Here is a 27,328-nt window from a genome sequence, read left to right as displayed (position 1 = left end):
CCCTAGCCATAAGGAAGCGAGAACTTTTAGGGAAATCCTGAGTCAGATGAACAATATCCCGAGATATACTGAGAAATTACAAGTGAGACTGCTTAATAGATAAGAATGATGTCTGAGGAACCTGAAAAATGGGAGATAGGAACTTTTCAAAATTGGAACAAAACCAAATGCTGAATCTGTTGGCTGCTGAGCTTTGATGTTTCTTGGCAGCATTCTAAAAGACAGTATTAAACAGGTGGCCCTTGGAGAATCATAAGGCAGCATTCTGTTTTCTAGGAATAAGTCATGTCATGTTGAACTGGTCATCCTAACTACATTTCTGCTTCTCTCTTTTTACTTGGGTTGCTAAGCTGCTACAACACAGGAATCAAAACCTTTGACAAGTGTATGTACCATGATGTCCTATGAACAAGTCAGAGAAGCATAGTACACACGAGTGGACAGTTGTTCAACTGCTGGAGTAACCAGATGCCAGGAAGGGTGATGAATAGGCTAGTATCAGTCTGGAGACAGGCCTCTAGATGTTTGAGAAAGAGCCTATTCTTGGCAATATTCCATGCAGTATCTTCATCAATGACTTTTAGGAGAATATAAGGTGCTGATGAAATATCTTTATGACGTAGAGCTATTAACAGTATCTAATACATTAGATGTTAGAATCTGGATTTAGGAGGGTTTTGATCAACCACAAATGGCTCAAACATAAGAAGATGAAATTTCATCAAGATAAAAATAAAATCCTATTCTGAGATCCAAAAACATAATTGTATAAATATAGGATGGAGATGTAACATGATGGTAAAGCATATGAAAAAAGATTTAGGGATTTTAGGTGATTGTAAATTTAATGTAGGTCACTAGGGTGGTGTGGCTGCCTAAAAGTAGTAGCGTTTTGGCTGCATTAATAGAAGGGTATGTTGTTCAAAAACCGGACAGCTGCTCTACTCCTAGCTGGTCAGACTGTACTGGGTTGATCTGTGCAGTTCTGGGTGCCATGATGTAGATGGGGCGTTCTTCTAGGAGAGAAAAGGCATTGAAGGATGGTGCAAAGGGCTGAGAATGGAGGACTTCAGAAAGATGTGCTAGCTGTTTGTGGATGATTGAAAAGTGTTCCATAGAGAAACACAACGAGGCCCGAGGCCCCTTGATGAGTGGATGTTTCAGAGAGGCGAATTTTACCATGCCATGAGGAAGAGCAATCTGGTGTTGAAACAGCTTTGTCAAAAGTTTCCTTGTCACCAGGAAGGGTTGAGTCAATAGCAGTACTTGTCAGGAATGTCACAGAGGAGATTCCTATATTGAATTGAGTCAGACTGAATACAAACACCAACATTTCATTGAGCACCTATTTTGTATCCAGGATTTTGCTAGACACTGGAGCCTAAGATGACTTCTAGTTCTGAATTTTGATGATTCTAAGTGAACCAAGAATTTCTGGTGAGAATGGAGTGGTTCAGGAATACTTGAACAGTTTGCTGGTATTCTTATCTACACTTGTTTGTCTATCAGAGTAGCCACTAGCCACATGTGGCTGTTGAGCACTAGAATTATAGCAAGTCCAAACTGAGATGAGCTGGAAATGTAAAATCCACATTTGGTTTTGAAGGTTTAGAATGAACTTTTTATACTGATGATACATTGAACCGATATTATTTTGGATATATTGGGTTAAATAAAATGTGCCTGTTTCTTTTTACTTTTTTAAATATGATTACTAGAAAGTTTAAAATTACTTTTGTGGCTTGCATTATATTTCTCTTGGAAGTACTGCTCTAGAACTTCGGTTTTAGACCTAACCTAACTTATAAATGTTTGATTTTCTCTTCTTTTCTTTGTAGACCTGAGAAGATGGCTAAACTCCCAGTGATTTTGGGCAATCTAGACATTACAATTGATAATGTTTCCTCAGACCTCCCTAGTAAGTGTAAGTTCTGTGTAATGAACAGACAAAATTTTGTTTGTTTGTTTTTTACTTCTATTTGTTTGTTTTTAATTTTTCAGATTATGTCAATTCATCATACATTCCCATGAAGCAATTTGAAATGTGTACTAAAACTCCCATTACATTTGAAGTAGAGGAATTTGTGCCCTGCATACCCAAGCACACTCAGCCTTACACCATCTACAACAATCACCTGTATGTTTACCCTAAGTACTTGAAATATGACAGTCAAAAGTCTTTTGCCAAGGTGAGTGCAAAGATTGAGGTTTCATTTTTGATATCAAACTCCGGTAGGATTTGGCTTCTCATGTTCTTTTATAAATGTTTATATATTCTGGCCTTTTGTTTTATTTTCTTTTTATTTTTTCTTTAAATATTGCTGTAGGCCAGAAATATTGCTGTTTGCATTGAATTCAAAGATTCAGATGAGGAAGACTCTCAGCCTCTGAAGGTTTGCTTTTATATATATTTGCATTTTTCCATTGAAATAAATGCAGTTGCATGATATTGCACAACTAAAGGAATTTGGCACACTTTAATTGACACAAACACAAAAATATATGACGTTACAATATATGACCACATGTGCTGAACCTTACAGAATATGGAATAATTGAGTTTTTGCTCCTTGATTATTTCTGTTTTGTTATACTCTTTAGGGATGAAGGTTTCTTATGCATGTTCAGTTCAGTAAACATATTGTGCACCTACTATGAGCTAGCATTGTGTGGGTGCTAAGAATAGTGATAATAGTAATATTGACAATAGAAATAATCGTAATACTAGATTGACATTTATTACATGTTTATTATAGTATAGTAATAATAATAGTGACAGATTATTGGTGATGTTTATTGAATACAATAAGTATTATTATATTCCACACTCTGTTCTTAGTGCCACATGGTATTGTCATTAGTACTGTCAAGTCGATTCTGACTCCTAGTGACCCTCAGCAAAGCAGAACCCTACCAGGTCTTTTTGTGCCATCTGCTCATCTTTAATTCTCATAACAGTCTTTTGAGTTAGGTACTATTATTAGCCACTGTTTTTAGATGAGGAGACTACTTAATGCACAGAATTTAAATAAATTGCTTAGAGGCATACATTAGCAGAACTGGTTTTCAGACCTAGGCAGTCTGGCTCCAGAGCCCAAGTTCTTCACTGTAACTATGTGAAAATGACTTTCTAAGAAGGGAAGGAAACAAAGATGCAAAGACGAATATAATTTAGTTTTTGTCCTCAAGAAATTCACAGTTTAGTGGGAAAGAGAGTCATGGAGAAAAAGCTCCTGGCACATAGAAGGCACTGAAATGCTTTTTTAAACAAAACTGAATAATGAGTGTAGGAAAATGCTGAGGGGACACAGAGGAAGGAGTTAAGAATTTCTTGAAGGATGCATGAGAGTTTGCGTGGTACATAGAAGGGCAGGTCATTCGGACACAGGAATTGCATAAGCAAAAGCATGGAGGTGTGAAAGGTGTGAGCAAGGCGTTGGCCAGAGCTACAACATGGAGAGGTGGGGAGGGGCGGGGGAGGAGGCCTGGGAGATGAGCTGGAGGGAGAGTTGGACCCAGAAGTAAGGGGGTTTGCAGGCCTGGAGTCTCGTAGGCAGAAGAAATCCAACAGAGGTGGTTAAGTTTATGCTATAAGGGTGCCTTTTTCTTTACAACACATCTGAGTTTGACTTCTTACTCCCTTAATTGAATACTGGTGTTTCCCTTTGTTAACTCTTATTATAGTGCATTTACGGCAGACCTGGTGGGCCGGTGTTCACGAGAAGCGCCTTCGCTGCGGTCTTACACCATCACCAAAACCCAGAATTTTATGATGAGGTAAGTGATGTTTTCAAGGGAAAACCCAATTTAACCAGTTTTAAGGAAAACTCCAAGTTATTTGCTTGGTAAAGCAAAATTCAAGAGAAACTACATACTATACTGAAATTACTAATAGAACTAAATGTTGAAGTATTTATTTTACATAATTTTCTCTAATTATAAAAGTAACATGTTTTTTGTAAAAGAAGTAAAAACTTGGAAAATGCAGATAATATAGAAAAGAAAAAGTCAAAATCCCTCCATCACTACTATAATTAGTATTCTGACGTTTCCTTTCAAATTCATACTTAAGTATAGCTTACATTTTTTTGGACCTGAGAACTTTTGTTATCCTGGGGTTTCCTTATGTAGAACTATAATATAGTTCACTAAAACTACTATTTGAATCCTACTTTTAGATGTTCTATCTGGATCTTTCATCGTGCCTTGGCTGTGTTAATTTGGTGTAGCAGTTTCTGTCACGTGTTTTTCAGTTCTTTCTGGAGTTGAAATACTAACTCTCCTCCTATTTCTAGTCAGTGAATGTTTTAGTCTGTGCTGCTATAACGAGATAGCACAGACTGTATGGCTTATAAACTGCAGAAACTTATTGCTCATGGTTCTGGAAGCTGGAAATCCGAGATCAGGGGCCAGGATGGTCGGGTGAGAGCCATGTCCCAGGTCACAGACTTCTCAGTTGCATCCTCACGTGGTGAAAGGGGCTGGGAGTTCTGTGGGGCCTCTTTCATAAGAGCATTAATCCTGCTCACGAAGGCTCTACCCTCATGGCTCCACCCAGTAATGCCATCAGTTTGGTTAGGATTTCAGCAGGTGAATTTGTTGGGGACACAAACATTCAGACCATAGCAGTGAATTAAATGCATCCATTTTTTCCTTAGCACAATTTACAGTCTCAGATTTCTTTGACTACAAATGTTACTATCAGTTTAGAGACCAAATGCACATTTGTACATTGGGTGACACATTATGTGGCTGCTTTCACTGAGAATTTTTGTTGTTTTAGAATATTAGAAAGATTGTTATATTGTCTTCCTCGCAGATTAAAATAGAATTGCCCACACAGCTACATGAAAAGCACCACTTGTTGTTCACATTCTTCCATGTCAGCTGTGATAATTCAAGTAAAGGAAGCACAAAGAAGAAGGATGTTGTTGAAACACAAGGTTTGAAATTTCTTCATTTCTTTGATTTTTCATAACTTACACATTAAGTTCTTAAATTTTACTTTGATTCTGAATTCGCAACCATTTGCAAAGGAGTTTTTAGATGAAATTTGTGATGATAGCATGTCTGGCCTTTCATATGCAAATTTTTAGAAAAGGTGATTTTAGAATTCTGATTCCAAAGAAGCCAAAGTACACTGTAGACAATGTTCTGCAGAGACTGCATTTGGGGGCTTTTCAATTTCTTACTCTGATAGATAGCCGCAGTTCTTAAATATAGGCAATTTAATAACATTGGCTTTCTTCATAAGTTTTCATACGCTGACTGAATTTTTTTGTTCTTTGTTTCAACAGTTGGATATTCCTGGCTCCCTCTCCTGAAAGATGGAAGAGTGGTGACTAATGAGCAGCACATTCCTGTCTCAGCTAATCTCCCGTCTGGCTACCTTGGCTACCAGGAGCTTGGGATGGGCAGGGTATAGGACTTTAAGATTGGTTTATCCCAGTTCCTTCAGAAAACGTTAAAGAATAGCTAAAACAACAGCAACACAGAAAAGGACACGGTGTTTTCGCCAGTCGCAACATTATGATTTTAGTTATTCATTTTCAAGTAAACTTAGGCCATTGGAAGGCAGTGCTGTTATCACAATCTAGAATTATAGTTTGGGTGCTTTACACGCCTTGAATCAGCAGTGCCTCAGCAGGAAAATGAAGACTTGGAGATACTGGATGAGGTGGAAGTTTGTCTCCGCAAACTAGCCATAAAGATGCACTCTTAGGGTCATGCAAATGATTAAGAAGTGTCTTCCAGCTGAATTAAGTCTAGTAAGAAAATCTCTCACCTACAGGGTAGCCTCTTCTCATACCTTTCTGATTCATTAAAGCCTGAATTTTCTCAGATTTCTCCACTTGATTTGTTGGCTTTGCATTCTTTTTAGTCATCTTAAATTTCATAGACTTAAATTTTATAACATGCTTACATAAAGTCTGTTTCATTTCATTTTGAATAGCTTGAATGTTTCTCTGCATTTAAATAGTGCTAAATTTGGGCCTGTGTTATGGAATATTCCAAAATAATGATAACTCATATAACATTCAATTCTAGTCTGAACATGAGAAAAATGGAGGTTTCAGAAATTATACTAAGCACAAACATATGGTTGACCCTCTGCCTATGCCAGTCACGCTTACTGTCCTATTTGCTTTATCTGGTGCCTTCTACCAGCTCTTTCAGAATTCTGAGCTCAAGTTTGGTTAAAGTCATTGGTGAAATAGAGCTCTTTCTCTCTCAAATGGACAGTAACTCATACAGCTGCAACTAAATGGAAATGATAACTTAGGAAATCCAGTAAGAAGAGCATTGTACTTCGGGGGAAGAAAGTGGGCAGAAATTAGTATTGGTTACATTCCTGCTGTGGACCAGGCATAACTGTCACTGAAACCGTCTGGGCCTTCAACACCTCATCAGTACTCTTACTGAAGATGGTGTTTGAAGCCAAAAACACTAATCTGTTGGGATTTTTGTTTCTCCATATTTTTTCAGCATTATGGTCCAGAAATTAAATGGGTGGATGGAAGCAAGCCACTGCTGAAAATTTCAACTCATCTAGTTTCCACAGTGTATACTCAGGTATGTGCTATTCTTTTCTGTTAAAATTAACAGTGATTGCTCTGTGAATGAGTTTGCATGATGATTTTACAAAACAAAATCCTAATTGATATGTTATATGGATATATTTTTACTCTAGTTCTCTTTTGAAGAAAAATAGTTGATATGAGGTATTCATATGTACTGACACAAATGAATAGCACAAGTAACATTTTTCAACGGTTTTCCCCTTTTGTTGGAGGTTGTTTGAAATCTCTTTAATGTTGTCATCTTTATGTGATCAATTTCATAGTCTAAAAAAAGTGCATGCTGCAAGAAGCAAATACCTTTCTTTCCACAGTGTACATGCTAATAGGCTTTCTTTTTCTTTTCTTCTTTTTTTCCCCCAGGATCAGCATTTACATAATTTCTTCCAGTACTGTCAGAAAACCGAATCTGGAGCCCAAGCCTTAGGGAATGAACTTGTAAAATACCTTAAGGTATCAGATGGCTTTCTTAGTAACCCCTTTATAATGAGTGTTGAGTAGATTGGGTTTGATTTTTGGTGGTGAGTGTTGTTCTTACCCCTTGGATACCTTGTGAGGCTGCTCTTAGCTGGATGCTCTCACAATGATAGCAAATATATGGTTTTAGATGGTGGCAAGAAGTGAACTCAGAAATAGTACTACTCCGGGGCCAGCCCGGTGGCACAGCGGTTAAGTGCACACATTTTGCTTTGGTGGCCCTGGGTTCGCTGGTTGGGATCCCGGGTGCAGACATGGCACCGCATGGCAAGCCATGCTGTGGTAGGCATCCCACATATAAAGCAGATGAAGATGGGCACGGATGTTAGCTCAGGGCCAGTCTTCCTCAGAAAAAAGAGGAGGATTGGCGGATGTTAGCTCAGGGCTAATCTTCCTCGAAAAAAAAAAGTAGTACTACTCCTGCCTTTATCTGAGTTCCATGTATACTTTTCTCAGGCTGGACCTAAAACACATTGTTCCTGCATAGAAAACCACTCGCTCACACAGGCCCTTCTCTTGAGTGCTCACTGGGCATATAAGAAGCCCAGTGACTTTAGTCCCACTGTTAAGTAACTTCTAGTTCGTTGTAGAAGATACTGTAACCTTGGTGGATGCATGCTGGGTGGGTTAAAAAAGAACAGAGAAATAATACCTGTCACCAGCCCCAGCTTTGTGCAGGGGTTAGGGCTCTTGGAGTGGTTGCCCATTGAGAACAAGGAGGGTTTGTCTGGGAGAGTTTCATCCAGAATGTAATTCTAGGGGAACATTTTGAAAAAGGAGAGTAGTCATTCTAGGCATGAGGACAAAATACAAGAAATGTGAGAAATGGAATAGAAGTTTCTTTGGTTTAGGCAAGGAAGGGGATTCTGAAATTATTGCCTTGCAAAGACCCCTTTCAGCTACCTCATATAGAGTCATGTGACTTGAAGAACATTAGTTTTCTATTAGTTTTCTATTGCTGCTGTAACAAATTACTACAAACTTGGTGGCTTAAAATGACACAAATTTATTTTTTTACACTTTAGGTCAGAAGTCTGACATGAGTCTCCCTGGGCTAAGATCAAAGTGTTATTAACAGAGCTGAGTTCCTTTCTGGAAACTCTAGGGGTGAATCAGTTTTCTGTCCTTTTCCAGCTTCTCAAGGCTTTCCTCATTCCTTGGCTTGTGGCCCCTTCCTCCATCTCAAAGCCCATAATGTTGCAGCTCTGACCATTCTTCCTTAGGCACATCTCCTCCAACTCTCCTGCCTCCCTCTTCCACTTTTAAGGACCCATGTGATTACATCAGGCCTACCTGGATAATCCAAGAGAGTCTTAAGCTGGTTAGCAGTCTTAATTCCCCTTCACTGTGTAACATATTCACAGGTTTTAGGGGAGTTAGGACGTGGACATCTTTGTCCCTTTTTCTTCCTGCCACCACTTTCCATTTGTTTTAGATGGACTTCTTTCACTCTTATTTATAACTGAGTGGAAATTGCTTGGGGTTGGTTTACTTTTAAAAAGATAACACGTTCCATGTCTCTAGAGCCTGCACGCGATGGAGGGCCACGTGATGATCGCCTTCTTGCCCACCATCCTAAACCAGCTGTTCCGTGTCCTCACCAGAGCAAGCCAGGAGGAAGTCGCCGTCAACGTGACACGGTGAGAGAGGTGGAAAGGTGGATACTCTTCTTCCCTTTCAGTCTGTCCACACCTGGAGCACAGTCATACATATCTTGGATGCTAGTATGTGTTAAACATTATATTTAAGAAATTTCTTTTGATCCCATATGTAGGGACCCCATCTTACCCCTCGTTTCCTGTTTCCTGTGGTGCCAATAGCATCATCATTGTTCTACTACAACTGTGATAATAATGAAATGTTTCCATTTTCACATTACTATTCATTGCTTTATTCATTCCTGTGGTGTGTAGGGTCATTATTCATGTGGTTGCCCAGTGCCATGAGGAAGGATTGGAGAGCCACTTGAGGTCATATGTTAAGGTATGTAAAATAAACTATCCCGATCATTTAAATTTGTGGCTCTCCAATTTTCCTTCTAAGAACTTATTTTTTAAAAATTTAGTTATTTTGGAATGTATTTTGGGGTGAAACTTAATACCTCTGCTTTCTCTTCTATATCTCACAGCCAGTGCTTGGACCTGAACAAGGGCAAGTCCAAAGAGGGGCAGCCATTCATTTATTTACTTAATTTCATTCTTTCTACTATATTTCTTTTAATGGATCTTGCAAATAATGTGACCCAAATGACATGGAATTTTAAAGAAGAATTTTAAGTCCCTTTTGGCTAGGCCTCTTGTGTAGCTTATTGTCTTCATTTTTCTTTCCGCATCTAAAATTCCCGGTAAAACTGCTTCTCCCGAGATGGGAAGGTTAGCTCTGGCCATGATCAAATTAGATGACTATGTGAGACAGCAAGAGATGTTCTTAGGATAAATATCAACAAGTTCTTCATTTATGTATAATGTTCAGTAAACACAGTGGCAGTTAACTGTTCTAAAAAGTTACACATGTTCTATTTAGTCTTAGACATCTCTGTGAATTATAGCTATGTGTTAATTTAAACAACAAAGTATGGCTTCTTCAGGGTATCAGTTATTCAGTATCGTGTGACATGTTTCTTGAAGTCCTTGGGAGGTGGAATTGTGGGCTGGAGGACCACTGATCTAGCTGGGTCAGGTGATTCACATATTTTGATGGGTTCCCTCTTTCTGTCACATGACAAACCACCCTTCCCGCCTTCTGTTTCTACACCTCCCTCTCTCGGCCATGCAATTGTGCCTCAGTCCCTGATCTCCATCCTTTGGAGCCTCTCCAGCTTTCTGTCCAACTTGGAGAACCAGTTCATTAAAGTATCTTTCCCTTTTCTTCAAAGTATGCTTATAAGGCTGAGCCATATGTCGCTTCCGAATATAAGACAGTGCATGAAGAACTGACCAAATCCATGACCACAATTCTCAAGCCTTCCGCTGATTTCCTCACCAGCAACAAATTACTTAAGGTATGTGGGGAGGGCCAGTGTGGCTCTGTGATATTGATATTGATTGAAGAAAATTCAAACTCCGCATCCTGATCAATTCACCCTTTTTGTGTGCCTTTGGAGAGAATCACCACCTCCTAAAAAAGTGGTAACTGAGTTAATTCTTCAGTACCAACTTTGCTGCTTGACTTGTGCTCCCATCGAGCTGCAAAGTGTTGCTACATTCAAAGCTTCCTGGGCTCTTAACTATTAATAAGTCAGTTTATTCAAATCATTGGAGGACGCTGAGTTAGATATCATACAGGCAGGTGTCAGCAGGTGAGAGACTCAGCCAAGAGGAAGGACCATCTTCTGATCTAGCGGTGCCCCTTGTTGGATTGTGCTGTGATGAGCATCTGCACCCGGTTTCCTAGTGGATCGGAGTCGCTTATTGTCGGACATGTGAAAGCAGGAGAGCCTCTGCCACGCACCTCTGGTCTGATAATGGTTTGCCGAGAGGTTCAGCCATGTTTTTGGGTCACACCTGTTTCATGTCAGTAACATTGTCAGCCAAAGAGAGTAAATGTTTCACCTTCTAACTTGCTGTTTTTCTCACTGGGATCCTTTCTTATTTTTCTTTCAGTATTCGTGGTTTTTCTTTGATGTTTTGATAAAATCCATGGCTCAGCATTTGATAGAGAACTCCAAAGTAAAGGTATGTCACTTTCTATCAGGGCTTGAGTGGCAGTTCTTAGGGGATGGTGTCTTTCATTGTGTTTGTAGCCCACATTTATTAATGCTTTCTGTGTGTGCCAGTTACAGTGCTGTGTTAAGAGCTTTCCAAGTAATAAAGCATTTTAGTTTTATAACAACCTTATGCGGGATGTCCTAGTCTTGCCCCTTGTTTTGTAGTCGAAGGAACTGAGGCCAGAGTGCTTGAGGTACTTGCCCATGGCCATGATGCTAGTGAATAGAGGGAGCCAGGTTTTGAGACCAGTCTGGCTCCAAAGCCCACACTCCTGAAGCACTGTGTTATTAAGTCCAAAGAAAAAGGTGTCTTTTCCTTTGACTAGCTTAGATATCTTCAAGTCTGTTGAAATGAGATTAGTAGTTTAAGCATTCATTTAAAATGTAATTACCTGATGTTTCTTAAGTGTCTTGAATATTGTAAACCTTTCTCAGGGACTTAGATGAGAGTATCTGATGCTACTTCATGTCGTCTGTAACCCATGAATGGACTCTGAGATAACTCAGTCTCCCCACCAGCCCTCCTCGCTGAGGTGCCTGGGTGTGTGTGCCTTTGTGCCTCTCTGGGTCCCTATACTGTCTCCATGCTCATCTCTGGACTGATGCCTCTTAAGGTGTGACTGGCCACTGCTGGCTGTTTGAAGCCCAACGTAGATAATTTTTATAAAATTCCAGTGCAGTAAACACAAGTGGCCATGTTGCAGAGTCCTTCTGAGATGTATGGAATCTTGGAGTTGCTGTTATGACTATGAATTCTTGCTGCATTGTAGCTATACAGAAGCAGGGTCTCGAGGAGTCTGGTAGAGAGCTGGCAGGGCTCGTGCAGGGAGTGGTGGTCGTGGTGCCTGGCAGTCTCATAATAAATGGGGGAAAGAGGGAAGACCACAGGGAGGAAGGGTCAAGATCTTGGCCCCCTAGACAAGGGATCTGAACTCTCAGAGGAAGTCTTGGGAAAGGCTGCTAGGTTTTTTCAGGTAGAAGGTTGGTGGTTCAGAACCTAAAGTCATACTTTCCTCTAGTAGAGTGGGCACTGGTGCCTGACCAGCTGGTTTCCTTTTTTTTCTTTTTTTATTTTAAATCCATTTTTAGTGCACAGTGAGATGCCAGATGGAGGTGGGCCTTGCCTTTCACAGAGTAATGCACCATCTAAATCATGCCAGAACAGCTTGCCAAGGAAAAAATCTAGCAGATTGTCTATTTGGCAGTGTGCAGCCAAGTGTGCGTGCATGCACACACAAGTGCCTGCACACACAAGCACCTGCACACACATACATGCAGGTCATTTGGATATATTACCTTTTTATTAAAAATGTTGTCATATGCCCAATAGGCTTTAGGCCTGTCTTAGTTTGCCTGTGCTCCCGTAACAACAGCCTAGGTGACTTAAACAATAGAAATTTATTTCCTCACAATTCTGCAGGCTAGAAGTCTGAGATCAAGGTATCTGTAAGGTTGGTTTCTTCTGAGGCCTCTCGCCTTGACTTGTGGTTAGCCGTCTTCTCCCTCTGTCTTCATGTAGTCTTCCCTCTGTGTGTATGTGTCCTAATCTTCTCTTCTTATAAGGACACGAGTCCCAGTTAGATTAAGGCCCACCTTAATGACCTTGTTTTAACTTAATTACCTCTTTAAAGACTCCATCTCCAAATACAGTCATATTCTAAGGTACTAGAAGTCAGGACTTAAACATATGAATTTTGAAGGGAGACAATTCAGTCCCTAATAGGGCCCCACTGGATTTTTCATTGTTTTGGGCTCTAAATAATGGCGATCACTTCAGAGAAATTGGTGACTTGATTATATTTAAAAAAATAAATGATTTGTTCAGAAGGCATTCATTGAGCCCTTATTATATGCAGGCATGAGGGTTACAAAGTTAAATGTGGGGTGATTTGTGCCCTCACAGAGCTTAGATGGGAAAGTGTTCAATTAGACCATGGAAGTGATCGTCAAGGAGGTGACACTTCTGAGACACTCACAAGAATTATATTTAAAATCAAGTATCACTGGCATCTTTCCGAGAACTGTGATAGAAATTTAATAAAGGAATTTAGTTGTATGTGTTCTTTTCTCAAGATGCCAAATTAAACCATAAAACTTTAGGGATGGTAGGGACCTGAAAGCTACCTTCTGGTCCAACTCCTCCCTATTTCGCCGAGGTTGATATGGAAGTATAGACCTGAGAAGTGAACTGCCCAGGGTCATGCAACTGAGCAGAGCCAAGAACTCATGCTAGAGTCTGAATCAGCCTCTCCCAGATGTTCTGCCATTTCCAGCCTTATAACCTACTTCTCCAGTGCCTCTGGGAAATTGGTTGTGGAGCTCTCTGGAACAAACCGTTCAAATGCTACTCTGCACAACCTTTTTCATAAGTTAATTATATCTTGGTCCTAAAACAATGTTCAGAAAGTTTTTAGAAGTAGTTTATTTTAAAATTGTTATCCAGCTTAAAAAGAAACACTGGCATCCAAAAAGGAGAAAGCTTAACCATAACATAATTTACCATAAAAAGAGATTCTAAACACCTACTTAGCACTTTGGAGAGTTTGACATTTTCACTTTCAAAGGGCTCCCCTCTGACTTCTGCTGCCACGTCACCCCAGATACCATGCTACTCTTTCTCTAAATCACGTGTTGTTGATCTAGGAGTTAATGTCACATTTTTTGAAGCCTTCATTCAGTTTGCCTCATATGCTAAGAGTAATGAGTTTTATATGTTTGAATTGGTTATTTTTATATTTGTCTTATGTTTTCATCTTAAGAATTGTATGTGCTAGTCCCCAACCCCAGTGTTCTGAATTTAGGGAGCAAGTTCACATTCACCATTCCTGTACCATTTGTGATTTCCAAAATCATGATCAAATCCCCTCAGAGTTTTTATATTTTTAGACTGAAGATTTTTAATGTCATCCAGTGTGTTTATAATCCTGACCTTGATTTTTTTCCTCATTGGTGAATTTTTCTTAAGGTGCCGTAACGAGGCATGCACTGGTCTTATACGAGCACCTGGGCCGTGGATTCATATAAGAACCAGACATGCTTTCAGTGTTGCTTCAAGTGCCCTTCCCAAGGATATCTGGCATCGATCAGCATTTGGGGGCACAACTGAGCTGAGGCCTTCTTGAGCCAAGGCCTTTAGTGTGCGCTCCTGATATTAGTGGGGTCGTTCCATTTGATGCATATTTATGTGGAGAGATAAATTTGCATACTGCTATACTTGCTTCTAATACCACACTCTTGCTGAAGATGGAGGCGACACTGTGTGTCCTCCTTGCCATCCCCAGCCAATCAAACTATACTTTGTTACATTTGCTGAGGAAGGCTGTGAATCAGAGACCCTCTTTGAACTAACATCTAAAATAAACAATTTCCTTACTACCGCAGATGGACCTGCAAAGTTTAGATTGATTACATATGACTGTGCCAGACTTGAGTGTTTCATAGGTGACATGTGCTTAGAATTTACAATAAGTGGTTTTTAAGGAAAATATAAAACAGACCTCATCAAGGCCTGCTAAGGAGTTCCCAACACCCAACATCATTCTGCCTCTATGGTCAATGTATTTTAGGTGTTTCTATTCTATCATTTATATTTAGCAACTATAATTTCAGCAGACTCATTTCGAATTTCCTTTCCTCCCACAGTGAATCAAGAAAATTGCTAGCATTCTACAGGTGCACTTTAAGGAAGTTGGAAAACCTAGCATAGGGTGGGATGAATATATACACTTAAGTGTTTCTTAGTTGTTTAGCCTTCTACCATTTTCTGGGTTAATTGAGCAAGGAAAGAGCTTTCATTTGAAAAGTAGAAGAAGGATGGCATGGTTCATGTTCTAAAGGGACTGCCTAGACGTCCCCTAAACTATATTTGTAAACACTGTACGTATATGATGGCAGAATGTTAACATCCATACTTCCATCCATGAGTAAGCGTTTCAAACAGTTGTTTGCCACGTGCAGAGCACTGAGGAGAAATGCAAATGGAGTAGAGAGTGCATCCTCAACCTTGAAGCTGACGTAGTCCTTGGAGAAAGAAAACATTCAGCTTGGAACAGTTAGAGAAAAGTGCAAGAAGGTGTATGTGTGAGCTCCAAAATGATAGGAGATTAAAGTGGAGATAGAGATGGAATTTTACCTGGGCCTAGAAGGATACCATATTTTGGGGGAGGAGAGTGAGTGTTAAGCAGAGGAAAGAGCTCATGTTCAGGTAAGGCCTCTGTGGCTTGGCTCTGTGGTGGAGCTCAGGCTTAGAGCAGAGGGGAAAAGTGAAAAACAAGATTAACTCAGAAATAACAATGAGATTATGGGGAGCTTTGAGGCCCAGCAACAGACAATTTGGTAGAGACCACAGAGAGGGAGGGTACGTTCCTTAACAGGAGTGACAAGATGAAAGAGCGTACAAATTTTAGCAGAGTGGCTTGGAAAGTTTTGTATCAATGAGTCTACTTTCCCCCTGGAGTTGAAATAGCCTGTCATTTTTTAGCTCTCTAACTGTAATAACATGAAATGACATTTTATGGTGTTGCTGATGAAGATCTAGCACTGGGGGCAATGAGGTGACATTGAGGATGAGGATGGAAAGCATTGTGAATGAATAAGAGAGAACTAATAATTTGACCCAGCAGTTGTACCTTTAAGTATTTACTGAAGAGAAATGAAAACATATTCACACAAAGATTTATATGCAAGTGTTCATAACGGCTTTATTCATAATAGCCAAAAACTGGAAACAACCAAATGTCCATTAACTGGTGAATGGATAAACAAATTGTGGTAACTCCATACAATGAAATACTACCTAGTAATAAAAAGGAATTAAGTACTGATTCTTGCAATAACATGGCTGAATCTCTGAAGCATTATGTTAAGTGAAGGAAGTCACTGTAATCATGCAGACTACACACTGTATGAGTACATTTTATGACATTCTAGAAAAAAAAATTATAAGGACAGATGACAGAGCAGTGGTTTCCAGGGGCTGGGGGTGAGGGGAAAGGATTCAATTGGACATGAGGGAACTTTTATGGTGATAGGAGTGTATTATATCTTGGTTGTGGTAGTGGTTACGCAACTGTGTTCACTTCTCAAGACTTACCAAACTGTATACCTTAAAAGGGTGAAGTTTAGTGTGTGTAGATTAAACCTCAATAAACCTGACTTAAACAAAACAGAACATAGTAAAGTCAGATTTGAGTGGGGAAAGAAAAAGACCACCTACATATTAAATTTGAGAGCATGGAAACACAGAGCCATTGAACTGTATTGAGGACATGGTTTACCAGGGAAGATGGGAGGTGATAAGTTCTGCTTGGGATATCTTAAGGTTTAGGGCTATAGATTCAGCTGCTGTGACAGGGATCTAAAATAACAATGACTTAAAGAGAAAAAAAAGTTTATTTCTTCTAACATGAAAGTCCAAGCTAGCATGGGGGTTCTGTTCCACAAAGTTTACCGGCGACCCAAACTCCTTCCATCTCATTGCTTTGTCTACCTGGAGTACTGCTCGTCCTCCTGATCTAACTGAGTTCATCACCACATCTACATGGGGCCAGCAGGAAGGAAAAGACGCATCTTTTTTCTGTAAGGATATGACCTGTTGCTACCCCATTGGCCAGAGGTTGTCACATGCTAGCTAGCTAGCCACACCTAGCTGCAAGGGGTGCTGGTAAATGTAGTCTTTATTCTGAGTGTCCAGGCACCCAATTAAAATGTTGAAGTTCTATTACTATGAGAGAAAAAAGAGAATAGATATTGGGAGGCAGTCAGCAGTTGTTGCCGCAAGGGGCAATGGCACAGCAAAACAAATTTCCTGTTGAGAGGTGGAGATTGAGGTTTGGGCAAGGAAGAGAACAGACACAACTAGAGAAATACATCTCTGAGCAGCACTCTGCCGAAATCATAAGCCTAAGCTTTTCTTGTGTTAGTCTGGATTGCCAGATGGGATTATCCATGCAGGAGTTTTTTTAGGGGCAATGACTATGAGGAAAATTGGGGAAGAAGCCCAAAAGAGGGTGGAAAAGTTCTCAAATGGCAGTGCAGGTCTGACCCAAGGTGAAGGAGAGAGGAAAGGAAGGAAATATCTTAGACTGATGTGCAATTGTATGCAAGTTGAGCAAGGCCACTGCAAAGTTTGAGTCGTCCCACATGCCTTAGGAACAAGCCTGCCTTGGTATCCCTGCCACCCTCAGTCATTGGCTGGAAGCAGCTCATGCAAGGTGTGGCCGTGGTGCAAATGCAGAAGCAGATTTCAGAGCACAGCAGCTGGGCTCTGGGTCAGTTATGCTCTCTGCAGTCAGAGATCTGAGTCACTATTCTCATGTACTAGCAGGGTAGAGAGAGAAATAAGCATGGAGAAGTTAGAGGGAAGACTGATTTTTGTGAATGAAAATAAAGAGGAGATAGGAGAAAAAAGAAGTTGTAGAAGAAACTAGAAGAGAGAAAAGGATTGTAGGGATTCCAATAAGAGGGAGAAACTTCAGACAGCTAAGAAATGTCATTGGCAAATTTCTTGTGTACCCTATCACTTTTCTGTTGTTGTTTGCTAAGCCAGAAAAATGAAGTTTATTAGCTAATAGTCTTATTCTATCTCACTGAGCAGTAAAATAGCCCATAGAAAAGAGATCTCTAAACCCAAGAGAGCGGAAGAACACAGTGAGGAACAAAGTAAGGAACAAAGAATGGAATATGTGAAGGCTGTTGCGAAGTCCTTGTATGAAGCAATGATCTGGGCAGCAGTGATTGTCAGATCCCAGATGACATACATATAGGATGTTGTGTAGTCTATTGTGGGTGTCTGCAAAGACTTGGCTGTTCGCAGGCATACAACAGTGAGGTTGAATATGGGTCATCAGGGAGATCCCACTCAGTCCTGGGATCGGGTGGCAGGAGCTGAGCAGCCAGCAGCATGGCACAAAGGTGTTGGACTCACAGCAGAGTGGGGGGCATGGGGTGCAGCGTATTGGCTGGAGGAGGCTGATCTGGTGTGGACAGGTGCTGGGCAGGCAGACCCCCCACTGGCAGCATTTGTCGGAGGAGCAGATGATGGTGGTTGGGCCACTGGGTACACTGCAGCAGCACTGAGCGGTGATCCCATAGCAGGACATGGTCAGGAGTCGGGGTTTTGTTGAGGTGAGAAGACTCTTAGTGATTCACTGTCCTCTTTCCTGAGTTGGCGCTTATATACTCAACCCCCCTGGGCATCAGTCTATTATCCTGGATTACTTTTTTCCATTTCAGTTTATAGTAATCTCCATAAAAACATCTAATTACCTTGGTCTTTATTACTTTTAGATGTGTGTCTTATCTCACTGCTTTGTTGCCAAATTAGGACTGTTGACCACAGCTGTCTGTCACTGCAGGGAGAGCTTCATTTCAGTCTTCAGAGGCACTGAGTTGTCATCTAATCACTGAGCAGCATTGTTGGTTGGTTGATATGTTAATTATCCACCATTCTTCACCACATTTTCTTTCTTTTTAATGGAAACTTTTTATTATTGAGATTTTAAAGTGAGTATAAAAGGAAAGGGAATAGTTTAATGAATCTCATGTCAATCACCAGCTTCAACAGTTACCAGCATTCTCCTATTCTTACTTTATATATCCACCTTCACATTTTTTTCCTAGAGTGTTTTAAAAGCAATTCCCAAATATTTTATTTCATCTCTTAAAAATTTTAGTGTATCATGTCTAACAGATAAAGCCTTTTAAAAAGATGTAACCACTGTACCATTATGACACTCAACAAAGTCAGCAATATTTCTTTATCATCTAACACCCTCTCCGTATTCCGTTCTCCCGAGGTGTCTCAAAAATGTCATTTGACAGCTGGTTGGTCTGAATCAGGGTCTGAACACAGTCTACACATTGCATTTGGTTGTTGTGTCTCTGAAGTTTCCTGGATTCTCAAAATGTTCCCTCTCCATTTGTTTGTTTTTTAAATGCAATGTATTTGTTAAAAACAAGTGGACATTTATCTAACAGAATTTCCCATGTTTTAGACTTGCTGATTGTAACCTCACAGTGTTATGTGACATGGTTCTCTGTCCCCTGTGTTTCCTGTAAACTTGCAGTGATATCTAAAGACTTGAGTCCATTCAGGTTTGATTGCTTTTGCTGAGGATACTTCATAGCTGGTACAACTGCATCACATCAGGAGACATACAATGTCTGGTTGTCCCACTTTTAGTTTTGATAATATTGACTAGTAGGATTATGTGGTGCATAGCCCATCCATTCATTATAGAATTTCCCATCCACTTTTCATGATTTTAGCAGCCACTGACTCAGCCCCATTCTGAAGGCTATAGGCATTTCTTGGGAGACCTCTTTTTTTTTGAGGAAGATTAGCCCTGAGCTTAACATCTGTTGTCAGTCCTCCTCTTTTTGCTGAGGAAGATTGGCCCTGAGCTAATATCCGTGTCTATCTTCCTCTGCTTTATATGTGGGATGCCTGCCACAGCATGGCTTGATAAGTGGTGCTAGGTCTGTGCCAGGGATCTGAACCAGCAAACCCCAGGCCGCCAAAGCAGAACGTGCGAACTTAACCACTGTGCCACTGTGCCAGCCCCAGGAGACCTCATTTTTAGGAGTGGCCTGCTTGGGTAGCTAGCAGTTGTGCCTCCTGGTTAGAGTTGGCCTTCCCTGGCATCCTTGAAGCTGATTATCTATTGAAGCTGATAGCTCAGGATATATAGAGTTATTGGCTGAACATATGGAACAATATGCCTTTGGAATTTCAAAATTTACTGTTCTGTTATTGAAAGTAGGTAAAGTTCAAATTTTTATTACTTGATCCTTGCCTCAGTGGATTCTTTAGTTTATATGAGTTTACAAAGATTGTCTTGTTACTGGTTTGAGAATTTAGATTATTATAAAGCTAGTATTTCAAAATTTCACAAAAAAATGCTTAAAATAATACATGCTTTCATGTCAGAAATACCTAGATTTCAGTTCCAGTTTCACAAAATACCATTTGTTTTATATTGGGATACTGGTTTGGCACTCCCAAACAGGCCAAATAGTGGCTTAAATAAGATAGAAGGTTCATTTCTCTCTTTTGGAAAATTGTGACCAGGAGGCAGCTCAGAGAGTGGAGAAGGTTGTCCCCCAAGGTCATTCAGGGACTCAAGCTCCTTCTAGCCAATTATCCAGCCCAGGTGTCACCTTCATTCAGATGATTGAGAAGCTGGCATTGGTGGTAGTTAAGAGGAGAACTAGGAAAGCAGGCAGTTCCTTTTATGGGCATGGCTGGAAGAAGCATGTGTCTCTTCTTATTACAGCTGATTGGCCAGAACTCAGTCACATGACCCTTATCTAGCTGCAAGTTAGGCCGGGAAATGTAGTCTCCAGCTGGGCAGCCAAGTACCTCTGTTAAACCCAAAAGTTCTGCCACTAAAAGGAAGGAAAGGAGAGGTATTAAAGGTCATTTATTACTTGTTACTGAATCTCTCCAAGCTTCAGTTTCCTCATCTGTAAAACAGGGGATGAAAATTACCCCCTGTTGTGGCTGTTAGAATCACATGCGTGAATAGATAAATATCGTGGAGCATCTAATTCAGTCCCTTTCACATTTCAGGCCCTCAGTAAATTCTTCCATTTATGGGGGGCGGGCAGCACTGTATCACAGCAGAAAGATCACAGGCCTTGGACTCATGGTGGATCTGAGTTTGAATCTTTGTTAGTTGTGTGACTGAGGTCGCATTTACCTGACCTCTCTGACCCTCTGTAAATGAGGATTAAACTTGTAAGGGTAAAAGAATTTAGTGAAAACGTATGTAAAAATATCTAGTGCAGGCTGATGTGTGGAAGACATACAGTAAGTGGTAGCTAATTGCTAAGTGGTCTGAGTGTAATTTCTTAGGTAAGTAGTCTTGAGGGGAAAAATTATTAAGTTATTTTGAAGAAGATTGCTTCTAAGCAGTTTCAACTGGTGACATATAATCACTAATGTGGGTATTTTCTGTTTGAATACTTGAAGCTTAAACCTAAGCCAGTATTTTCTAAAGAGATCTTTGAGAGGTGCAGGCATTAGAATCACCAAAAGTAGTTGGTGGAAATGCAGCACTGCATCAGAATCTGGGGTTCGAGGCACGTCTGCACACTTTTACAGACATCTCCAAGGTGCTCTTTATCGCACTGAAGTTTGAGATCTCAGGTCTAATCCACAGCACTTATTCGAAGTATTAGAATACTTGTACAAGAGTTTGAGAGAGGAAAGAAGAATTCATCGTATCTCATTTCAGATAAATAAGATTAGGATCTGGGTTTTTAAATGGACTCAGGGATGAGATATTTTTCCCCAAGAGATTGTGACTTCAAAAATAATGTTTGCTTTCAATTCTTTTTAGTTATTGCGAAACCAGAGATTTCCTGCATCCTATCATCATGCAGTGGAAACTGTTGTGAATATGCTGATGCCTCACATCACTCAGAAGTTTCGAGATAACCCAGAAGCATCTAAGAATGCGAATCATAGCCTTGCCATGTTCATCAAGGTGGGGACCTCTAAGTGACTAAAATGTTCTTCTGGTAGAGTGACCAGTATATAGTAGGTGCTCAGTTAATGTCGATGGATGTTTTTATGCTAATGGTTAAATTTATTGACAATAAGTGCTATTTGAACTCAACTTTCCAAAAAAAGTTCGGGCCTAACTGTGTACCTTTATGGATTGTTTCCTCTGCAGAGATGTTTCACCTTCATGGACAGGGGCTTCGTCTTTAAGCAGATCAACAACTACATCAGCTGCTTTGCTCCGGGAGATCCGAAGGTAGTGTGTGTGTTACACACTGTTCCTTTTGTCTTGCAGATTCACATTGGATACCCACTTATTTCTCTCGATTCACGTCAGAATTTTCTTTCAGCCCGTGAGGCACTACTCACTCCCTCTCTTGGAAATCCTAACTAGTACTAAGTAGTACTTACTTCCATTAACACATGAGATGTTAGGGACACAATAATTCCAAATGTGAAATAAACATACCTGTTGATTTTCTTGTCAACACCTGAAATGACTTCTCAACTGCAAAACTACAAGTATATGTGTCATGAATCATGGTTTATTTAACAAGGTAACAGAAGTACCCACGTAGCCTTTCTCTGTCTCTTCTGTTGTGTGTCTTTTTTAAAGCTCTGCCTTACTCATTTTTTTATTGTATTGAGTCTTTGTCTATAATAATAAGCTGCCTGAAATCCTCTATTGAAGTAGGAGGAGCATAAATAATAAATGCCCTGAAAGCCAGTGGAGGACATTGTTTAATGAAATGTGTTCTCCATTTTCAAACAAATCCCTACAGCCTATCTAAAATCTGTAAAATAGCATAGAGCATGCAGTTCCAAGACAGTCAACAAGCTAAAGAATGGGTGTATTATTTCCCATAGGTCTTTTTAGGATGCTGTATAAAGTATCCAGTGAGGTATTTAACTTATGACTAAATGTTTTTTCCTGCAGACTCTCTTTGAATACAAGTTTGAATTTCTCCGCGTAGTGTGCAATCACGAACATTATATTCCTTTGAATTTACCAATGCCTTTTGGAAAAGGCAGGATTCAAAGATACCAAGGTAATCTTTATGTATATTAATCTTAGTCTTTTCACAAAGAAAGCCGTTTATTTTTGATAAGAAAGGAGAATTGATTCAAACATGACGTTAGAATTTTCCAATTTTTTTCATTGATGAATTAATTTTTTTCTTGTTAAATTTCCATTTTAAAAAATATTAATAAAATGTTATATGAGAACTTAGTTTTCAGCAAACTTACCAGACTATAGATCCTGTCAGTGTGACTCTTTTTCATTGAAAAATTCCTTTGCTTAAACAATAGAAATTCATTTTACTTACTGTAGTTTATTTTTATTTGTTTTGCTTTTCCTTTTTTCTCATGAATTAGCTTTTCTTTCACCAACTGTGGAGTCAAATGACACTCCTGTAGGTAGGTTTGGGGTGTGACGCTTGCTTTCTTGCATTTTCCTCCTTTAAAAGAAAAAGAATGCAAGTGATTGCTGAAATGCTTACATATGCTGTTCACTTAGGCATTTCCTATAAACTTGGATCATTTTTAAACTCCTGATAAACCACTGAATGTGTTCTCACTGTAGCTAAGACATTGCTGTAACATCCCGGGAGGCACCTCGGTTTTTGCTCCTTGGGTCACTAGTCCTCTAGGCTATTTCTCTAAGAAGTAAAACAAACAAAAAACTCTGCTCACTCCAAAAATGTGTTATTCCACCATTTTCATAGCACTGTCTGTAGTGGTGGCAGTAACCTAGATGGCAAGCAACATGGCTTTTTACGTGCTTTTTATGTTTGCATGTTGAGTCTTTATTAACTGCTCTGTATCCTCTTTAAGTTTGAAGAGACTTAAGCTCATAGAGATTTCTTTGTTTTCACTGAGTAAGTCAAATGAATCAAATTAGTCTATCAGGGCTGTCAGGTAATATTTATTGAGTTTAGTACCTTGTGTGTGCTCAGGATTATTTATACATAAGGAGAGAAAAAGTGGAAGGATGCCACCAAACTATTAATGACACCTAAATCAACTGACTCTGAAATTTGGAGAGAAACACACGAAAACATTCATTCGGAGACATAAGTATCTTCCCCCAGAACAAACTTGGACTGCCTTTTAAGGAGCAAGAAGGGGGACTGTGGCCCTGGAGTTGGTATTCATGCATTCAGTAAATATTTACATAGCACCAACTGTGCCCAGCCTTAGGATACAGTCGGACAACAAGGATGAAAATCCCCGGCTGTTCTACCTAAGTGAAATATGTAGAATGTCAGAGAGTGATGAGTGCTAAGGAGAAAAAAATAAAGCAGGGAAAGGAGATATGAGAAGGGGTGGCATTTTGAGATAGAGTGGCAGGGAAAGCCTCACTGAGAAGGTGACTTTGGGTGATAATCTGAAGAAAGAAAGGGGTTAAGCATTCTGGGCCGAGGGAGCAGCTGAGCGTTCAGCATCCTCAATCCAAACCCAGCCCACCTGTCTGCTCTCACTCCCCACTATTCCCACATTTCAGACATGCCTGCTTACTCCCAGCTCCTCAAACATGGCATGCCCACCCCTGACACACTCACCTTCAAGTAACCACCTCCCTGGGGGAATCCTCATCTTCCTCCCTGGCCAGTCACTCAGCACCTCCTCTGTGGGGCCTGTCAGGTCTCCTCCTTGCCCTCTCCCAGTACTCCAGTTGCTCCCCACTCTGTACTCCAAACCTTGTCACCTCCTCCCTCACCTCACAGCCGGTTACTAGCCCACTTGTACTTGGGAACTGTGACACTCTCTTCCTTTCCCCTGTCAGGGTGCTGAGGGCAGCTTTTTATACCCACTGGTTGGGCAGTGAACATGTGCTAATGCCCACCTTGCCCTGTGACCTGGCAGGGCCAAATTGTTCATCCTGCAGAAGTGTGTGAAGTGGAAATCCTTCAGGGTGCCAGCAGACCGGCACAAGCTCCTAGGAGACCATCAGGGTATCTGCTCTAGGCAGGTGGGCATGGGTCATCTACAGATAATTTGCCTTACAACACTGAGAGGGATAAATATTTTTTAGCATTTGGCTTCCTCTCTCCCTTCTCACCTGCTCCGCCCCTTCTCTCTGCACACATGCACACACATGCACTTGCACATGCACAGTTAAACCCATAAATAGTTTCCTTCTAAGGAGTTGATGTGAATTCAAGCTGTAAACTGTCATTTGGACAAACTGTCCTTAAAAGTCACAAACAGTGGACATGATTATTCTGGAAAGATGAATACTCTTTCTCTTGCTTCTGTTAAAGGGTTTCATAGGACTTAGGTTAGTATTTTGGATAGCCTCAGAAGTAACTGTCTAATGTGGAATTAAAGTCAAAGAAGGGTCTATAGATATTCTTTTAATAATGGACTCAGTATAAGAATTCAAATCCTAGTTACAGCTTGCTGAAAAGTTGTGTTTCAGCTTTAGTAATGCTTAGCTGCTTTTATTTACCCTCCCTCAGTAGATTTCACGTCTGCCTCCGTTTCTTTTCCAGAAGAGCTTTTAGTTTTGTCATTAAGCTTGCTGATGATTTACTATTTTGGTCCATTTTAGTTTTAGTTTATATTAGTTTTTTAATTTGCTTTTAGAGGTGCAGAAGTAATGAGTATTTTTTTTTAATTCTGCATTAAATAATTTCTTCATTCAGTGATGGCAGAATAAATAGGTTATATGCTAACTAGTTTATTTTAAACACATTGGGTTTTAATGGGAGTATATAGGCATTAGCAACCAGAAAATGGATAAATGAACTCATGTAGTAAAGAACATTTTAATAGACCATGTATATTTATTCTTTCTTTAATTACTTGTTTGTTATGTACAAATTGCTTCTGTATAATATTGTCAATTAGTACAATAACTTTATATTTTAACTTCATGTCAATAACGAAGTTACATTTGTAACGTAACATATGTTGTTCTGTATTCTAAAAATTGGTACTCAAACTATTCACTAACTTAATAATTATGCAGGATTTAATAGCTTCCAAAATCAAAATCCAGTACAATTATTTGTATTTAAATTTTGTTTTCATAGAAGAGTTTGATGTGTTAAGAAGTAAAGCAGTATTTTAGATAATTGGCCTTTTCCCATTTAAAGCCAACTCTAATCATCTATTGACACACACCATGGGCTGGATACAAAGGGTGGGTTTGGTTTTTATTTTATTCAATGTGTGTTATATCTTCTCTAACTAAAGTAGTTTCTGTCCTCATTCCAGATCTCCAGCTTGACTACTCATTAACAGATGAGTTCTGCAGAAACCACTTCTTGGTGGGACTCTTACTGAGGGAAGTGGGCACCGCCCTCCAGGAGTTTAGGGAGGTCCGGCTGATTGCCATCAGCGTGCTCAAGAACCTGCTGATAAAGCATTCTTTTGATGACAGATATGCTTCAAGGGTGAGTGGTCCCAGTGGAAGGAAATACAGATTGATGTGTTCTTTATTTTTAGTAATATAAAGAAAATAACCAATTAGAAAATTAGTGGTAACAGCACTAAGACTATTCTCGGTTTATGCAATAAAATCTAACAGCAGTCTTTATAGGAAGGATCCAAATACAGGAGATTGCCAGTGCCAGCTCAGTCCATCATTAGCTTCTCAGAGCCACAGGAAAAACTTAAATTGTGTGCCTTTGTTTCAGAGCCATCAAGCAAGGATAGCCACTCTCTACCTGCCTCTGTTTGGTCTGCTGATTGAAAATGTCCAGCGGATCAATGTGAGGGATGTGTCACCCTTCCCTGTGAACCCTGGCAGTGTACGTAAGCATATTCATGTAGACACAGCCTGTATTCGCTTCCTGTGTGTGCCATAATGAAGTAACACAAACTGGGTGGCCAAAAACAACAGAAATTTATTCTTTCACAGTCAGGAGCCCAGAAGTCCAAAATCAAGGTATCAGCAGGGTTGGTTCCTTCTAGAGGCTCTGGGTGAAGAGTGCATTCCATGCTTCTCTCCTGGCTTTTGTTGGTTGCCCAAGATCCTTGTGTTCTTTGGCTTGTGACTACATCATTCCAGTCTCAGCCCCCGTCTTCACATGGCCTCCTGCCTGGTGTGTGTCTGTGTCTCTGATGTCTTCTCCTTTTCTTATAAGAACCCCACTAATCAGATTTAGGGCCCACCCTAATCAAGGATGACTTCATTTTTACCTTACATCTTAATTAGGTCTGCAAAGACCCTATTTCCAAATAAGGCCACATTCTGAGGTTCTGAGTAGATATGAATTTGAGGGGACACTGTTAACCCAGGGCACATTTATTCTTTTGTTTACCACTAAAACTGTAATAATCCGCAGTATTCTTGGTAAATTGCATTTCTGGCTAAGGTAGAGTCAATCAGTAAACCTTCAACTCTTGTTAAAAATCATTATAAAAACCATGCTGTCCTGATGGCTCATATCTCATAAGACATCAGGATCTTCTCTGTGTATTCAACAAAATTTATGGAGAAAGGAGGTTAAAAAAAGAAAAGCATAGTTCTAACCTCTGTGCTATGAGAGCTCAATGCTAGCCCCAGTTATGATAGTATCATGCTACACAGTCTTGGAAAAGCCACCTCTTTGGGCTAAAGTTTCTCTGTGTCTGTAAAATTAGAAAGTCAGGCTGGATGTCAGGGAGGTCAAAGTGAGTGACACAAGGCCCTCCCTCCAAGAACTGACCACCTTAGTTTACATTAGCTTTGTGCAGTCATTAAAGATGTATTGGAAATTAAGTCGACTGAAGGATGATCCCAGAAATAATCTCAACTTTTTAGTTGGAGACTATCTGCCGTTAATTTGGACAGATCTTACCAGGTGAACAATTTTCTTTTCCCTTTTATTCAGGACCTGTAACTGGCTCAGTTGTTAGCTTTTCCACTTTGTCGTTGTGGCATACACTTGAGTAGTTTCCATACATGTTTCTGTCTCTTTTCTCCCAACAGTGATGCTTTGTCTCGTTTTTTATACTCTTTTTCCACCTCTGAATATGCCTCCTAAATAATGGTACACTGAGATGAACCAAGTTTATAGGATGTTTTTGTGGGTCCAAGGGGCATAAAATTCCACTGTCCTTAACTGA

At 40.0% G+C, this 27,328-nt stretch overlaps 1 protein-coding gene across 42 annotated transcripts in view; it reads left to right on the top strand.

The window, feature by feature from the left end:
• DOCK9 (dedicator of cytokinesis 9) overlaps positions 1–27,328 on the top strand; it is a 273,386-nt gene that overhangs the window by 178,412 nt on the left and 67,646 nt on the right. For 27 of the 42 annotated variants that reach the window (XM_070520081.1, XM_044779778.2, XM_070520089.1 and 24 more), the window contains 17 exons: positions 1,839–1,918; positions 2,002–2,189; positions 2,328–2,393; positions 3,685–3,777; positions 4,820–4,943; positions 5,298–5,419; positions 6,487–6,573; positions 6,942–7,031; positions 8,580–8,695; positions 8,969–9,038; positions 9,931–10,056; positions 10,658–10,729; positions 21,105–21,251; positions 21,441–21,524; positions 22,206–22,317; positions 25,493–25,671; positions 25,915–26,028. In XM_070520081.1, the coding sequence (XP_070376182.1) occupies positions 1,839–1,918; positions 2,002–2,189; positions 2,328–2,393; positions 3,685–3,777; positions 4,820–4,943; positions 5,298–5,419; positions 6,487–6,573; positions 6,942–7,031; positions 8,580–8,695; positions 8,969–9,038; positions 9,931–10,056; positions 10,658–10,729; positions 21,105–21,251; positions 21,441–21,524; positions 22,206–22,317; positions 25,493–25,671; positions 25,915–26,028 (1,870 nt within the window). Of the gene's footprint in view, positions 1–1,838; positions 1,919–2,001; positions 2,190–2,327; positions 2,394–3,684; positions 3,778–4,819; positions 4,944–5,297; positions 5,420–6,486; positions 6,574–6,941; positions 7,032–8,579; positions 8,696–8,968; positions 9,039–9,930; positions 10,057–10,657; positions 10,730–21,104; positions 21,252–21,440; positions 21,525–22,205; positions 22,318–22,645; positions 22,688–25,492; positions 25,672–25,914; positions 26,029–27,328 lie in introns of all 42 variants that reach the window. The other 15 variants (XM_070520061.1, XM_070520067.1, XM_070520062.1 and 12 more) reach the window with 1 other exon arrangement.

Source organism: Equus asinus, chromosome 11 (assembly GCF_041296235.1).
Source record: "Equus asinus isolate D_3611 breed Donkey chromosome 11, EquAss-T2T_v2, whole genome shotgun sequence".
Classification (NCBI taxonomy): Eukaryota; Metazoa; Chordata; class Mammalia; order Perissodactyla; family Equidae; genus Equus; species Equus asinus.
This window is presented reverse-complemented; position numbering and strand designations above follow the sequence as displayed.